Here is a 15,803-nt window from a genome sequence, read left to right as displayed (position 1 = left end):
GATCAAGCTTATTGTATAAATGTCTTTGCACATGTCATAATGCAATAAGGGTAACACATTGTTTTTAGTACTGAAAGGGAAGATGTACTTTCAAGGGCTAAATACTTATTATCTAACTCCAGTGCATTTTTTTTTTTGTAAGTGGATGGAAAAGTTATGAATGTTTCCAAACCCCTAAGTATGTCTTGCCTCCATGCTTTAATATGTCCATTCATTTATTTGTCATTTGGCCAGCATTCAGAGTGCTGCAACTGAAGAGTCTGTGTACTGAAATAGAATATCTGTTTGTGGACATGGATGTATGAAAGTGTGCAGCATCTCAAAAGTATAAACATTTTCCATGTGAAATATAGAGGCCAGCTGTATTGTTCATTCAGCAGGGTGTGCACAGAGTAACTTTTCCATATACACATACATTCTGTACACATGTAGTCTCATCCATATTAATGTTGTAGAACACCCTAAAAGGCAACAGCACTGATGGAAGGCTTCTCGGGATTCTTTTTTTAATTACAAGAATTCCCAATATTTTAGAGTTTTAAATGTTAAAACGCTTTCGCCATAACCATTTAGGAAATTAATGCGTAGTTTTAGAACTTGTAGTGGTGTATTTTCTGGACAGCATGCTGTATTGCAGTATATTGGCCTGAGTATGATCTCTCTCTCTCTCTCTCTCTCTCTCTCTCTCTCTCTCTCTCTCTCTCTCTCTCTCTCTCTCCTCAGTTCTTCATGCTCATTCTGATCATTTTCCTAGCAGAGCTGGCAGCTGCAATCCTTGCCTTCATCTTCCGGGAGCATGTGAGTGACCTATCTGCCTATTTCACCGGTTTATACCATGAATAACTGTCAAAATAAATAATGATCATCAACATTCCAAACAGAAAAAAAGTTACTGGCCCAGATTGCATGGTTCTATATGGAAAATGAAGTCTCCTTGACTTGAATAGTTTGATCTATATGAATTGAAGCTGTGAAGTATAATTGGAATGCAGTTTACCAGTACAAATCGACTTGTAGCTACATCGTTTAAGCACTGCTGAGTTGTTTATTAGCATAAGGCTGACTTGAGTGTTAACACATTTTAGTGATGGTTGGTGAGAAGAGTCTTATGCATAAAACATTAACATGACACTAAACACATTGGGCTTTCAATGCATTTAGTGGTTTTATGAACAGAACTGAGAGAGCGTGATTTGCTGTTGACCAGCCCGTCTCATTGTGTTCCAGCTGACGAGAGAGTATTTCACAAAGGAGCTGAAGGAGCACTATCAAGGCTACAACAACACGGACGTCTTCACAGCCACGTGGAACGCATTCATGAACACAGTGAGCCTCGTGGTCTTTATTGCAGCACTGATTCAAATAAAAAAAGAACATGGCAAGCGTGAGGCTTGGCTGTCATAGAACGAAGCTTCACTCGGTGCATTTAAAACCCCCGTGTCGATTTCCTCTTTCTTCTTGTGCAGTTCGGTTGCTGTGGAGTGAACGGCCCAGACGATTTCGAGGGAAGCCGGTTTAGACTTCTCTATCCGGATGACCTGGTCCCAGAAGCATGCTGCAAGAAAGACATCCACACCAGAGGGGGCGCTTTCTTCAGCAAGGAGGAGTGTCTCATGGGGAACATGCTGTTCCGCAACAACAAGGTAAAGAACAACCCAACATAATCGCTGTGATACTTTCATCTTTTAAACACCTCATTTACTAATATTTCTGAAATGCCTTATTAATGCAGTTTACAGTAGTACACTTGTCAGATTTAATGGCAATGTTGCATGTTGTTAACATTCATTAAATATCATTACAGTAGCTTAGTCAAAGGTGAACTGTGCATTAAGCTGAATTAACAACAATCTCTCCCATTCTCTCTCTCTCTCTCATTGTAGGGATGTTACTCTGCTGTTGTGGACTATTTTGAGATGTACATATACATTTCTGGGGCCCTGGCTATAGTGGTGCTGACTATCGAGGTAGGACATTTCAGAGTTGCAGTATATATTCACTTTTCAGCTTCTATCTACACTGCACTTGGTTTGATACAACGAGAAATACTCATACTCCCATACTGTGGGCGGCAGTGACACCTTGTGTCCCTTTTTGGGGACTGCTCAGTGTTGAATTCCTCTCACCAAGTAGAGTTGTGGAGGGCAGTGGTGCCCCCTAGTGAAATATTTTGCTGTTTTCCCCCTATAGCTGTTCAGTGAAGTTCAGTACTAGTTTAATTCTGTATAAAATCCAATCTACCTTTTGAGTGAAAGGGTTGAATCTGGTAAATAAGAAGCTATTTTAAGAGCTGTGGGAGTGACGCATGTGGCGTACACCCCACCCCACTGTTTACAACCCTCAAACTAAAGTTCTATCTTTTTTTTTTTTTTTTCTCCTCAGCTCTTTGCCATGGTGTTCGCTATGTGCTTATTCCGGGGTATCCAGTAGGTGGTGCTGTTTCAAAAATGACTTTTAAAAGGGGAAATCCATAAGTAGTAGATTCCTTGTAATGTAAAAAATAAGAAGAAAACGTAAGTTGATTTTAATAAATTGATACATGAATGACCAAAAGGGTTGTACTTCAGGGCTGGAACTTTGAGGTGCCGAAAACAAAAAACAGAAAAGAAAGAGAAGAATGGATAATTGGAAGAAGACAATGGAAGAGGCGGATTGCATTGCACTGATGTTGGGGTGAAGAGGGTTTGATTTGGAGGAGCAGAGAAAGAGGTCTGCAGTGGTACAGCAAGACCTGTATCAACCACAGCCTTTGTTTCCTGACAGAACACAAGAGGGCCACTTCATTCAAACCCAGTGTCGCTTTGGAGTCTGAAAATATCAAACAGATAGCACTGTAGACTTTGGACAACCTTGCTGATTCTTTCACCAGCTTAAAAATCCAGCAGAGTTCTGTGGTTCTCATTAACTTTGTTTTAGTGGTATTATTATTATTATTTTTTATTATGATGTTCTTTACAATAATACTGCTGGATTTGAGCTGAACCATATTAGTCAGTTACATATTTTAACATATTATTGCTTACCTTCAGGCCATGCAACTTTCACACTATACATTCCTGATGCACTCCACAAAGCATATACTAACTGATGTTGCCATTCAAGGATTGCGTACCACGGCTTTAACTACCCTTTATAACTATTTCCTTCTCTTGGCATTAGCAATATGACTAGTCCCCTATTTGTTAAACACTGAGTGTATGTTTAACCAGTTTATTGCAAATACCAGGACAGTTCATGCAAAAGCTTATGTTTTAACAGAAGGCTTTGTACGTTTTTTAGTTTTTTTTATTCATTTATTTTTTTTAGTTTTTTTGTTCAATGGTACATTGACAACAAAAAAGTAGCCATTTGCGGACATAGAACTGCTGAATAAGCACCTGTTATTCTGCTTATCCGACTAATTGAATAGTCTATTAGTAGCAAAAACCTTAGTGTGTTCTTGCCGTTGCTCCCTCCTTATTGGAATTTTCATACTACAGTATGCCTGAAGGAATGTTTACTTGGAAGTCACTTTTTTTTCTGCTGCTTTCCCCTCCCCCCCAATTAATCTGTTGCTTTGACTTTGATCAGCATTTCCCTGTCAATTTGATCTTGGTAAAAGTACATACCTTAAACACTCAGGCTATACATGCTGTAGCTGTAAGATATGCAGGTGATTTCACAGCCTTTCAAAATCAGGGATAATGGGGGAAAAATGTAACTTTAAAAAGCTTGACCTCCTCCCTCCTGTATATTTTCTTTTCTACAAAGAAAACATATGTATGAATATATTAATATTGAATGCTTCATTGTGCCATTTTAAATATATATTTCCCCTATGTACAACTTTGTAAAATTGTTAAAAAAATGGCTGGTAACCATTTCCCATGTATAGCCTACCATTTACCCATTGCTCTATTTTTTTAACCCACTGATTCATGTTTTGATATTCTAACAAAGTTTAACTTAAAATCTCTTAATCAAAAGCAGGATTGTGCCAGAGCAGCCTGTATGTACAGGGAAGTTTCCCAAGTCAGTTGTTGTTATGGCAGAACAGTGACACTTTGCAGGAGGAAGCACACAATGAAGGGTAGCAGTAGCCTCAGATTACTGCAACCACTGGTCATGTGTCAGCTTGATATGGACACCATGTGGAATCCATTATCAAGACATTAGACGCTGAACGGAACATTCCTATAAGTGCAAATAACACCCCTTCATGGTTGTCCTCTTTCAATACACGCTTTTTTTCTGTTGCAACACTGCAGAGTGTCCAACTAACTTTAAAATGACTGTATTTATGTCTGTTTCCTATTGACTGAGCTTCAATGTACGAAGCCAGATTGTGATTTTGATACCATGCTTGTAGACTGCAGACTAATGTGATTTGTAGGTGACATTGCAACCCCGGTAATGAAGAGGTTGTCTCAATATTCATTAGCAGTTCCGTGGCTGGTTTCACAAACCTTATCATCATTAATATTGAAGTTTTGGTCCGGGTCTGTGAAACCAGCCATAACACTTTACCCAAAACCCAAATGAAGTCACCCCCCCGGACAGAGCCTTGTAACTACTAATGCCAGCTGTGTCTGTATATTATTATCCTGTATTTAGTAACTTTAGGGTGACACTTGCTATTTGTGAGAGATGTACACATTTCAAAATGGAGCAGCCAAGCACTTAAGTTATACAGCATTTCATTGCTGTTCCTGACTACATTTAGACCAGCGATGTTTATGTTCATATACAAGAAATGTAAATGTGTTTAAAACAATAAAACCTGGTTTCTAAAAATGATGTGTGTGCTGTCTCCTGTTTGTCTAACGTATCCATATAGCTCTGTCTGACTACGCTGCCTGGCTGCTTTATTAGAAATCCTTCCTCACACTTGGCCTTGCACCTCCTTATGGTGTGAGATGCACACAAAGCTGCTGTGTTGCTTTAGTCTAAATAGTGCCATCTATTAAAGAAACATTATTTAAACGAAAAATTGAGGCTTTTGCCAGTTTGTGTTAAGTAAATGTTAAGTATTTGTTTATAAACCTGCCACTTGTTTTGCAAAAATAAAAGAACAAATTATAATTATATTAATCTTTTTCTTGGAAAAGATCACTCAATACCTACTGCTCCACAACCACCTCCCTTACCCCTAGAGTAAAATACCTCACTTTGGGTTGTTATTTCACCCAAAAATGTGTAAAAACTAACAAGAAAGTGACATCACGTGTGTACTTTTTTAAACCATCCAAAAGCATTTAATTCATGTACTGATTCAAGCTGCCATCATGATGGTTTAGCTCAAGCAGTGAGACTGTGTCTAGGGGGCTGCAACATTCTCAGTTCAATACCAATCTCTTTAAACAACTTTCATTTTTTTGCAATTATTCTTCATATTGTTTTGGATTGTTAATGGTTTTTACACTAAGAAAACCATTCATTTATACACAAAACATATTCTATTGATTTAGAAGTAACTTACCTGCACATAGCAGTAACTTCCTTGCTATCACAGGCATGATTGATTGACTATCTTTAGGTAAGGGGATTTATTCAATATTTAGTAGATCTTATACTTGTTAAGACAGTGATTTTTAAATGCTGGTCACCTTAAAAGCTGTATAAGTTATAAAATGCAAATGTACAAGTCTGCATGTTTTACTGGGACTGGGACTGGGTTTGTGCGACGAAATCACCTGTCTCTTTTCTCTAAAGAAATGGGCCACCCTTGGAGAACACATGATATGCCCAGCTGCAACAGTTAAAATGAGCTGATCAAAAGAAAGGCGTTTCATTTAGTTTGCAGTGTCTGAGAGAGGAGGCTGACCTATAGACAGGAGACATATCGAGACCTTGAGAGTTGACCTGAAAATATGTTAGTCTTTTGCAGTGAGTGCCTACTTTTGTTTTCTCTTTACGAGCTTGTGGACTTTGTTTAGGTAGCCATACACCACTGAAACAAGTTTAATTTGAAGAAGTAACTTCAAAGATTGTGAGAAATGAAGCCATGTGTTGTAACTGTTAATGGTGTGTTTTAGGCTTCCCAACTGCAGGCTATATTATAAAAGGGTTGAAACATAGTACTCACATAAAACATAAAACTCACCTGCGGTTAGAGTGCACATGTAGAAACCCTGGTGGTTGATGCTGGTTTTCAATTATCTGCAGCTTCATAAAAACTAGAAAACTAGAGAACTATGAAACTAGAGGGCCTGGGTACAAGAAAATGGGGCTTCAGGAGCATTCAGTTGTTTAAATAAATAAATATACCCAAAGTATTCAATTGCTTAAAAAAAAAAAAATACAAAAAAATACAAAAACAAGAAAAAAACACACCATTTATTTAACTTTTTCTTTAAGAATACAAACACAATATTCCATCTGTAGTTTCCAAAATTATTTCAAAGAGAACAACCATTCACCTTTCCTGTAAAACATCTTATTGTACATCATTTAAAAAGAATATTAATAGTCGACACAAAAACATAGTTGGACTTGTGCACCTGCTGCCTGTCATGCTCCACTTTTAGTTCAACACAATACCTATTGCGTTCCAAATAAAAATTGATAAGAAACTGTAACCTGCCACCTAATTCAGTCCAGCGTTTTAGTCCTACATATCTGCTGTCTACCTCAGTATGATGCTTTTTAAACCTACTTTTCTAAATATAAAACACACTCCAATGTATAACGGGCAAGAGTGACGATGAATCGTTACAATTAACGTGCACCTCTTGTGTACCACCTTAGAAAGAAAATGATAGTATGCAATATAGAATACTATACTCTGAGTGTACACATGTTGTGCAAAACACGTGCATTACACTCTGAGAATTGTGGTAAATGTTGAGGGATTTTTACACTGGAGCCAACGTACTTGTATCTCCTTGCCACCTCTCCGTGGTTCAAACTAACATGTAAAGATAATAAATAAATACATATGTACAAATCTTCCCAAGATACCCCCCCACACACACACACACGTGTGTGTGTGTCGGATCAACTAGTAAAAACACAAATTACTGTACATTTAAAGAATGGCCATGTAATATTTGTTACTTGAAAAATCTTCGTTCTTTATATATTTTGTATATATATATATATATATATATATATATATTGTAAACCATCGGGAAACTTAGTGCTAATTAGGGTCTGCAAAACCAAGCAACAATGTTTAGTAGTTAATAAAAAAACAACTCACTATGCACCAAGAAACTTAATAAATTCAATGTTCCGACAAGGAGTCTCTTCCCATGTAGAAATAAGTTTTGATTCATACAGTTCACCCCCCAATTGATGAAATATGAAGGGTCTCTTGCACATATACGACAGTTTCCCTGCAGAGGTGTGAATTGTGCTATTAATAGCTGGCCATATAGGCAAGGAAAATATAAGAAAAAATTACCTTTGTTTAGGTAATGAAAAAAGATGAGAAAAGGGTAGGCAGGTAGATTTGGTGATCCTTTAAGTGGGAAATATTTTCTGGTATAGCAGTGCTATTTTGGTTAATTCTGTTATTAGTTGTGCTACCGATTTGTTGCTGCCTTTGTCTTTATTTCTTGCCGTGCTTTGGCAGCACATAAGACTGATACACATAGATGCTGTTTGAAATCGTGGTCCTGTCAATTAAATTGCAGCACGACTGAAGTGGGTCTAGCCTCCCAGTGCTCATCATCATCTCCATGTTGTGCGATGGGGCTACTGATTTGCTAGTTTCACCAGTATACTGAGCTACATATTTATTTATTTATTTATTTTCTTACAATATATAATGTAAACCTGGCTGGCGGTTTGGCAGTCTCTCCCATGCTACTCCGCTCCCTCCACTGGTTCCAATTCAAAACTCTTGTACTTGCCTATCACTGTCTCAACCACTCTGCCCCCGCCTCCACCTCCAAACTATTATTTCTCCCTACACCCCCTCTCGCCCACTCTGCTCCTCTGCCAATGACAGATAAGCTGTACCCCCTCGTCTCCAGAGCCCGCTCCTCCACCCTTGCCCTTCGGTGGTGGAACGACCTACCCATGGATATCAGGACTGCTTAGTCCCTGATCACCTTTCACCGCCTCCTCAAGACACACCTGTTCAGACAGCATATCTAAACCTCACAGCTCTCGACTATACTGGACTATATGGCACCCAATTGTATCAGTACTTGCATCACCTTGTACTTGCTGTAATCTACTACTGCTCTCAAATCATAATTATATTTTTTGTATCTTGTACTTGACTTCACTTTAATTGCACTTATTTGAAATCGTTCTTATTCATTTAGTTGTACTTACTACTTGCTCTTAATGGAATTTACTCATATAACCAAATATTTTTAAGTTTAACTTCTCTAAGTCATAATCGTTCTCAAACATATACTGCATTTTTTATTCTCCCTGCTCTTATCTGTAATGTGATACTTTGTAACAACTTTAAGTCACTTAGTATCTGCTAAGAAATACCTTATTTTTTATAATTTTTATTATTATTTTTTATTAATAATCATTTTTCCTGTTAGTTTGTAACAGAATCCTGTGGTTGTGCTTTCGATGGCTGTGGACCTGTGGACGCAGTGTTGTCTATGGAAGGTGCTCTCTTGTGTTTTTTGATGGTCTCTGATTGATTGAAACATCAATGTCATTGGTTGCTTTGCTGGTTTTCAATGTTGTTTCATAATTGTCCTGTGCTCCTTTTCATTAGTTCATGGAATGCATGTCAATGGTTGTCTGTTTTGCCTGACTTTGGTTTGGGGTTGAATCAGATCCTCATTTCCCTCTCCTCTGTGCTTCTGTCTGTTTTTCGGTGGATTGTAATGGGCTGAGTTGTGGTCTGATGAGATGGTGTTGACATTTTGGGGTTGGTTTCCATTGAAGCCTGACTTGTATTCCTTCAAGAATGGGTCTGAGCTTTTGGATGATGTAGTGCATCTTGCTTCATTCTTCGTGGTATTCCAGCCAAAAGGGTTGCAATATTTTTTTGGCTGCATGCGTTCAAACTACCCTCCTTTTCTGATCCAGATCTACTAGACAGATTCTGCATGTGTGTAATGCTGGACTAAAATGGATCACAGGTAAATATTACCACAGTCATCAAGCGTTCCACCTGTTAACTACTAACATGCAAGTTTGGCTGCCGAACCACCAACTGTTTTTACATTATATACTGTAAAAAAGTATATTGGTGACACTACCCAATTAATAGCCATTAGATTTGAACTAGATGGATATGATGGTGAGCACTGGGAGGCTAGGCCCACTCTAGTCTTACTGCACTTTAATCAACATGACCATGACTTCAAACAGCATCCATCTAATTCAGTCTCATCTATCCATTCATTATTAGAACTGCTTACTCCTTTTTAGAGGGTTGTGGTGAACCAGAGCCTAGCCCAGCAAACACAGGGTGCAAGGCAGGACTACTCCCTGGACAGGATGCCAGTCCATCACAGGGCACCACACACATAATCAACCTGAACAGCATGTCTTTGGACTGTGGGAGGAAACCAGAGTACCTGGAGGAAACCTACACAGACACAGGGAGAACATGCCAACTTCACACAGACAGACCTCTAGGCTGGATTCAAACCCACGACCCCGGCACTGTGAGGCAGCAGCGCTAACCAGCGCGCCAATAATACATGGCCTATTCAGAATTAATAAAATGCCATTGTTAAACCAGAAAATATGTCCTTCTTAAATCACCAAATTCGCTGCAAGGCTACTGTCTTATTTGTGCAAAATCTACACACAAACATTCAGCCAAACAAGCATTTCGTCAAAGTATTGTTCTAGTGTGCACATTTCCTGTGTCATAAAAATACTGTGGATTTGCCAATATGACCAAAGTTTAAGAGCTGTTTATGTTATTTTTATGTTGTAATGTGTTTTCTTTTGTTCCCTGAATGGTTTTAATGTCTATGGTTTCCATGGTGATGCCCAAAATCTAAACTGCCTGAAGACTTTATGCTCTTTAAATTCTTACTTTACATTACAAGTACATTTTATTTTATTTTAAACGTTATAGCAGTAGACTTGCCTCACATACTGCTGCCCTATACTGAAAAGAAAGTGATCAAGTCTGATGAGATTCCATCTCCTCTTGTAAACCCTGCAGGGATCCCACTGCAAAAATCACCAACCCACTTTGTCTGTACAAAATAAATAGAACTATGCTTTATTAATGCACGGGGGGGGGCTTGCAAATGTCCCCCTACCCCTTTCTTTACAGGCTGGGGGCAAATCACACTGCATAGGGGAAAGCAACACTAGTTCAATAAAGGAAACAGACGACGCCCTAACTTGCCTAAAGACTGAACTATTTGACTGACCTTTTTCCACACCCTTACTATATACTTCCTGTGTAGCTGTGTTTGTTTCTTGTTCTGTTTGTTGGTGCTGCTCGCTTGTGTGTTTTATAGGTCTCTCTGATGGTCTTAATATACTGGTTGTACTTTATTTCTTGTAAGCGTATTCGTCTTGTTCTACTTTAAATCAACCCCACAATGCAATAATCCCAGTTCTGCACCCTACAAATTCACTTTCAGAGAGAATAAAAAAACAAACAAACAAAAAAAACAAACAAAATGTCAGATGTCCATTTGACATTGAACAATTAATTTAACAACATCTATATCCTTGTTCTCTATACCTCACCACTTGTTTTCAACTTTTGTATTATGAGTCCAAACTCCAGCTCCATTTCAGCAGCACTGTATGTGTACGCTGCTTGTGCGACCCAGCAAAACTTAAACATACAACAGACACTTACAACTTCTTTCAGTGGGACAGTAAAGGAACACACGGTGTGGTGGATCCAACACTAACCCCACATTATCTCAAAGACAATGATAATCATTTCTAGTTGAAGCATTTTGTTTAACTATATAATACAAGCTGGCAAAAGCAGGATTTGTAATCCAAAAGGCAACAATTTTGACATTAAAACACGTAGATTCAACTGCTTTTATTTATTTTTAATACAAAATGGTAATGCGACAAGCTTTTAACCAATCAGCAGGAAGTACAACCCTGTTGCATTCCCTAAATAGAATTGCAGTGTCTTTCATAATCCAAATACCTTTGGTTTGAAGTGGCGAAGGATAGATATTGACTATCAGGCAGTGACTGAAGTTCTTGAAATAACGCTTAAAGAGTTAACAGATCCTGATGCAGTAGAGTGGGTAGAATACTGTAAAGCCATAAATATTTGCAACCAAAATATTTGGTGAATCACACCCATAAAACCTATTTTGCTCCAGACATGTTAGTGACTTGTTGCAATATACAAAGCATGCATTGTTAGTGGAATTCCCCCCCCCCCCCCCATATGTCAAAAATGCATAATAAAAGGCTTGCAAATATGTATGGCTTTACAGTAAATGGAAATACACAGTGTGCAACGCGGTGCATCATTTTAGAATGTAAACTGTGATAAAGTCTTGGTACATTTCAAATATATACATGACTTTAGCTTCTCTCTTGTTGATATTGACATCCCTTTTATTTAAATCTCTCTGAACCCACAAGTAGGCGTCAATACCAGAGGCACAACATATGCAACTTCTATTCCACAAATGAGGAAGGCTAGACTAAAGTTCTGGAAGGTCATTTGAGCTGAAACTGGCCCCAAACCAGAGCTCATTTTCTGCCGTGCTGTAACAATATATGCCACAGAAAATGAACATGTCATTTTAAACAAGTTTACACAAAGAAGAATGAATTAAACAGTACTGTATCTTTACCTTTTAATGTTTGAAAAGAACAGAAGTGGCCACTGAACTACTGCAGCACCACATCGGCTGACGTTGTTTCACACAGATACAAATTGCAGATAACTGACTTAAATGCAGTATTTATCCACATACATACGTTGGATATGGTAATCCTTTTTTTAAATAAATCTACTGTATTTACTGCATAAACAAATTTATATCCTGCTACCATTATGGTCAAACATATATTTGGTAACTTTCGTTTACAATAAGTGGCGGATTTTGAAATATTACATATTAAATGTTATTCCTTATTTAATCCCAGTTGCATAAAAAGGCTGCTCAATGTTCATGAAAAAAAAAAATTCCACATTTAGATACCTTTCAACCCTTCTAAAACTGCCACTTATTGCAAAAGTGGGGAGGTCAGGCAAAGCGGGCAATCCTCATGTTTCTGCACAATAAACCTTCCCTTCTTCCAGCCAACTATTTATAAGATGAACCAGCTACCTCAAGGCCATTATATGCACTCATTTTGGCAGTCATGATAGAGCAATGCAAGGCCTTGACTGTAATAATGAATAAAAATGCTTGAAGTTGCCCGTCAAACATCACTTACCATGCGGTACCGCTTTGATACGAACCTCCACAAATGTTACCAAATATTGCTGGAAATGCCTATGTACTAATGTTATTGTACCTGTCTATTCCTGGCTTGTATAGACAAGGTTTGCTATGTTGAGGGTGAACTGGAAATCTGGGTCTGGTCAGGACAGCCTCCCTTGCTGTGGAGAGTCGGAGCCCCTCTCCTGGGTTCAGATCTTCTTGGGCCTGCGCCCCAGCTGGTAGTAGTAACAGAGGCTGATACCGACGAAAGCAACTCGGCTGAAGACCAGGACAAGAGCCTTGTTGGACACTGTGCCGTTCTCAACCAGGGTGATAGCTGTCACTGCAGAGAGAGAGAGCACAAGCTGCTTATAGGACATGGTAACCAAGTATTGAAATACATTTTATTACTTCTTTATGAGCACTGGCAACATTATCCAGCTTTGCTTTTCTTGTTTTAAGATCTTGCATGTAGGGGAGTTTAGCAATTGCCTCAACATCAAGGAGCTCGATGGTGGATGTTGGTGAGCTACTGGCCCCTGGAGGACAAAGGTCAGAATTGCAGTGTGTCTGCTTGAGCTGGTGAATTTTGTGGGACTGCCAGAGCCAATGCAACACTCTGTGGAATCCCCAGTGAAGACACTCCCTTGACTGTCTGGCTCACCCCGCTCACCACACTGTCGTGCCTCTACCAGGGGAGTCATTCTGGATTTGTATTTGTTATTCTTTATTCCAACAAAATTCTCCCCTGATATGCAAAGTAGGGTTTTGCAGTATACTGGCAATATGACAGCTCTGCGATACAATATGTGAAATCACTGTCCCTCTTGCCTTCCACCCTAGTTTCACAAGGACAATGCCCGTCACTGATCGCAGTGATTATTGAGCGTAGCTCTTGCTAGTGTGTACCTCTTCTCAAGCATTAAAAAATGATGAAACGACTTCACTCAACTCCTAACTGACACTACTTAATAAATACGTTTCTCATGATGAGGTACAGAGAACAGCACAATGGTTTCTGAATTACATAGACTTTAAAAGTACTATTCAGTAGTGAGTTAAAGAATTCTACTTCTATACATTCTACACAATGAACAAAGCCATTTTATTCAACTTTTATATAAGCTGTTCAAATTCTATTTGGGGTGCTACCTACATGCATGTCACTGGTGGATTAAACGTATTGCCATTTCTATTGTGAAATGGAACATTTGTTTCCTGATTCCTGGAAAGAAGTGGTATAAAATCAGTACAGTAGTCAATTGAAATGAATGCATAAAGCCACACGAGGGCAGTGTTTACAACGGTAAAATATTTGCTGTCAGGCAGAGTGAACAAGTAGTAGTGCCCTGTGCGTCATTTAATATATATTTAGGGTTGGCTCGTTCTGCATTTTAGTTAACTAGCGTGCTGGTCTTGCATATAGCGGTGTGACTAGGACAATTACTGCCAAGTACTTGGTCACTGTTAGAAAATTAGATGTTGATAAGAAATTAATACATTGGAAATGACTTGGTTAAGGGGTAAGGTACAATTCAAGTGTGGATAATGATACAACAATAATAGCGAGTAGGAATAAGTAGAAAGTCAAAGAGAGGTTTATGATCTAACTTTAATTAGGAATATTCTCTGGTACCGTGGTTTATATTTATAATGAGTTATGAATCGTTACTCCTTTCTTGCATTGTGTAGGGTTGAAATGCTCAATGACATTCATGTGCATATCCAAAAGCCACTGATTTGCTAGTCTTGCCAATAAATTGGAAAGAGTACTTAAGATAAATGTAAAACCAGCTAGTTAGGGGTTTGGCAGTTGAACTTGCTTGTTGCTTTGTAACTAACTCTGTGGTATTACTCTGAAAGGCTGTGCCTTTGGGCAGGTAGTGCGACCTACGCAGTGAAATCTGACTTCTCACTTGGTTTTGTTGTTTTTACTGCCGGCAGTGTAGTGGTGTTATGTTTTGTCTTTTGCTTTATCTCGTTGTGGTGCTGTTCTGTTGTGTGTTACCTGGATCTGCCATTTGTTCTAAGTCATGTTATTTTTTCTTGCTGTTTTGTAGTCTATTCCTTTTCAATTATTATGTAAACGTATTATAGTTCCAAAACTAGTAAACTGGTGGCCACTTGATTTGATCAACACAAGTGCGATTGTGAGCATTGCGACTCCTTACCAAACACCAATCTTGGTACACTTTAATAACCATGAGGACTGTTTCAAACAGCCAGGTCAGTTCTAGTGTGTACTCCACCAAAACGCTGCAAGAAAGGAAGAAAAAAGACCAACTGATCACAGAATTAATTACGGACTTGTAAAATGCAAAAAACACTCTTAAATATTTCCTACTTGAGATGTTGTTAAAGATTCTGTAAGTAAACCGCTCTAGTAGTACAGGGAAGATAACTTCATAAAACAGAAGACCAACAATACATCTAATATACATACCTATAGGGAGAGGGATGAGAATTGAAATGTACAGTTAATGCTTACCTAAAAATTGTATACTGAAATAGCATGCTTCTGTTAGCAGGGTCCATCGGATTATCACCTTCTCTGTTGTGTAGAGTGCATTCCACATGACTAGGGAAATGCCTGCAGGGAGAGCACATTGACAGGGATCTTGTTTATCAAGTAAACTGGTACTGTGAGTTGCCCATTGAGGGGCTGAAACAGCACACTTTAAACGATTCTTGTGTTTCCACTCCTCTAACACAAGCATGTCTGTTATAGTCCAGGTTAACCTCAACTTACAAATGCATACAAACCTCCCACAACTTCAAATCATCTATCATATACGACAAGGCAAAACCAGCTTTTGCAAAGTGTTCACTCCAGTTTGTTACTTATTCATGTTTAATTTGATAAAACTAGATCTAAATAACTCTCATTCAAGGTCTCTTGGCACTCCAAGTTCTAACCTTCTATTGTCCTACTTCAAAGAAAATTCAATAAATTGCACACAGGAGCAAATCTATTTTATATGATGTAGTTTGATATGATGGGTACTTGTATCCCATCAGACAATGTTGAGAGATCTAGCAAATAACTTTTCAATGCTACAGTGTGATGAACAGTGTCATTCATATAATATCACACATTGACTGGATGAATTTTATTGGTGCTAAGTTTAAATAAAAGGAAGGCAATTTCCTCAATTCATCTGTTTTATTCAGGGTTAAACATACTTCTATTCCATCCTCCATGAATGTTCGTGGAGTTCTGTGGTTGTTCAAATTTAACCTTGCGAGTCTCGTTGCTTATCTGACCACCTACCTACGTGGAAGAGGTGCAGTACAGCTTGAACCTTAAGGGATTATCTATTTATCTCATCTCTCTAGAGGTGTGGGCTTCACCTGCATCAATTTAACCTGCTAAAAGTAAAGCTAAACCTTCAGTATTTACACTGAACAAAAATATAAATGCAACATGCAACAATTTCAAAGATTTTACTGAGTTACAGTTCATATAAGGAAATCAGTCAATTGAAATAATCTTGGATTTCACATGACTGGGAATAC

General features: G+C 38.4%; 2 protein-coding genes across 3 annotated transcripts in view; one reads left to right on the top strand and one right to left on the bottom strand.

Moving 5' to 3' along the window:
* The window catches only part of LOC121294817 (tetraspanin-18-like), a 41,555-nt gene extending 38,182 nt beyond the window's left edge, over positions 1–3,373 (top strand). The window contains exons 4-8 of the mRNA XM_041218924.1: positions 724–798; positions 1,228–1,326; positions 1,467–1,643; positions 1,884–1,967; positions 2,383–3,373. Coding sequence (XP_041074858.1) covers positions 724–798; positions 1,228–1,326; positions 1,467–1,643; positions 1,884–1,967; positions 2,383–2,430 — 483 coding nt within the window. The 3' untranslated portion in view covers positions 2,431–3,373. The remainder of the gene's footprint in view (positions 1–723; positions 799–1,227; positions 1,327–1,466; positions 1,644–1,883; positions 1,968–2,382) is intronic.
* Positions 3,374–11,284: 7,911 nt separating this feature from the next.
* Positions 11,285–15,803, bottom strand: part of LOC121294954 (tumor protein p53-inducible protein 11-like) — a 49,008-nt gene continuing 44,489 nt past the window's right edge. For both annotated transcript variants that reach the window (XM_041219206.1, XM_041219207.1), the window contains exons 8-9: positions 14,776–14,877; positions 11,285–12,630 (exon numbers count right to left, since the gene is read on the bottom strand). In XM_041219206.1, the coding sequence (XP_041075140.1) occupies positions 12,497–12,630; positions 14,776–14,877 (236 nt within the window). In that variant the 3' untranslated portion in view covers positions 11,285–12,496. The remainder of the gene's footprint in view (positions 12,631–14,775; positions 14,878–15,803) is intronic.

Source organism: Polyodon spathula, chromosome 19 (assembly GCF_017654505.1).
Source record: "Polyodon spathula isolate WHYD16114869_AA chromosome 19, ASM1765450v1, whole genome shotgun sequence".
NCBI lineage: Eukaryota > Metazoa > Chordata > Actinopteri > Acipenseriformes > Polyodontidae > Polyodon > Polyodon spathula.
This window is presented reverse-complemented; position numbering and strand designations above follow the sequence as displayed.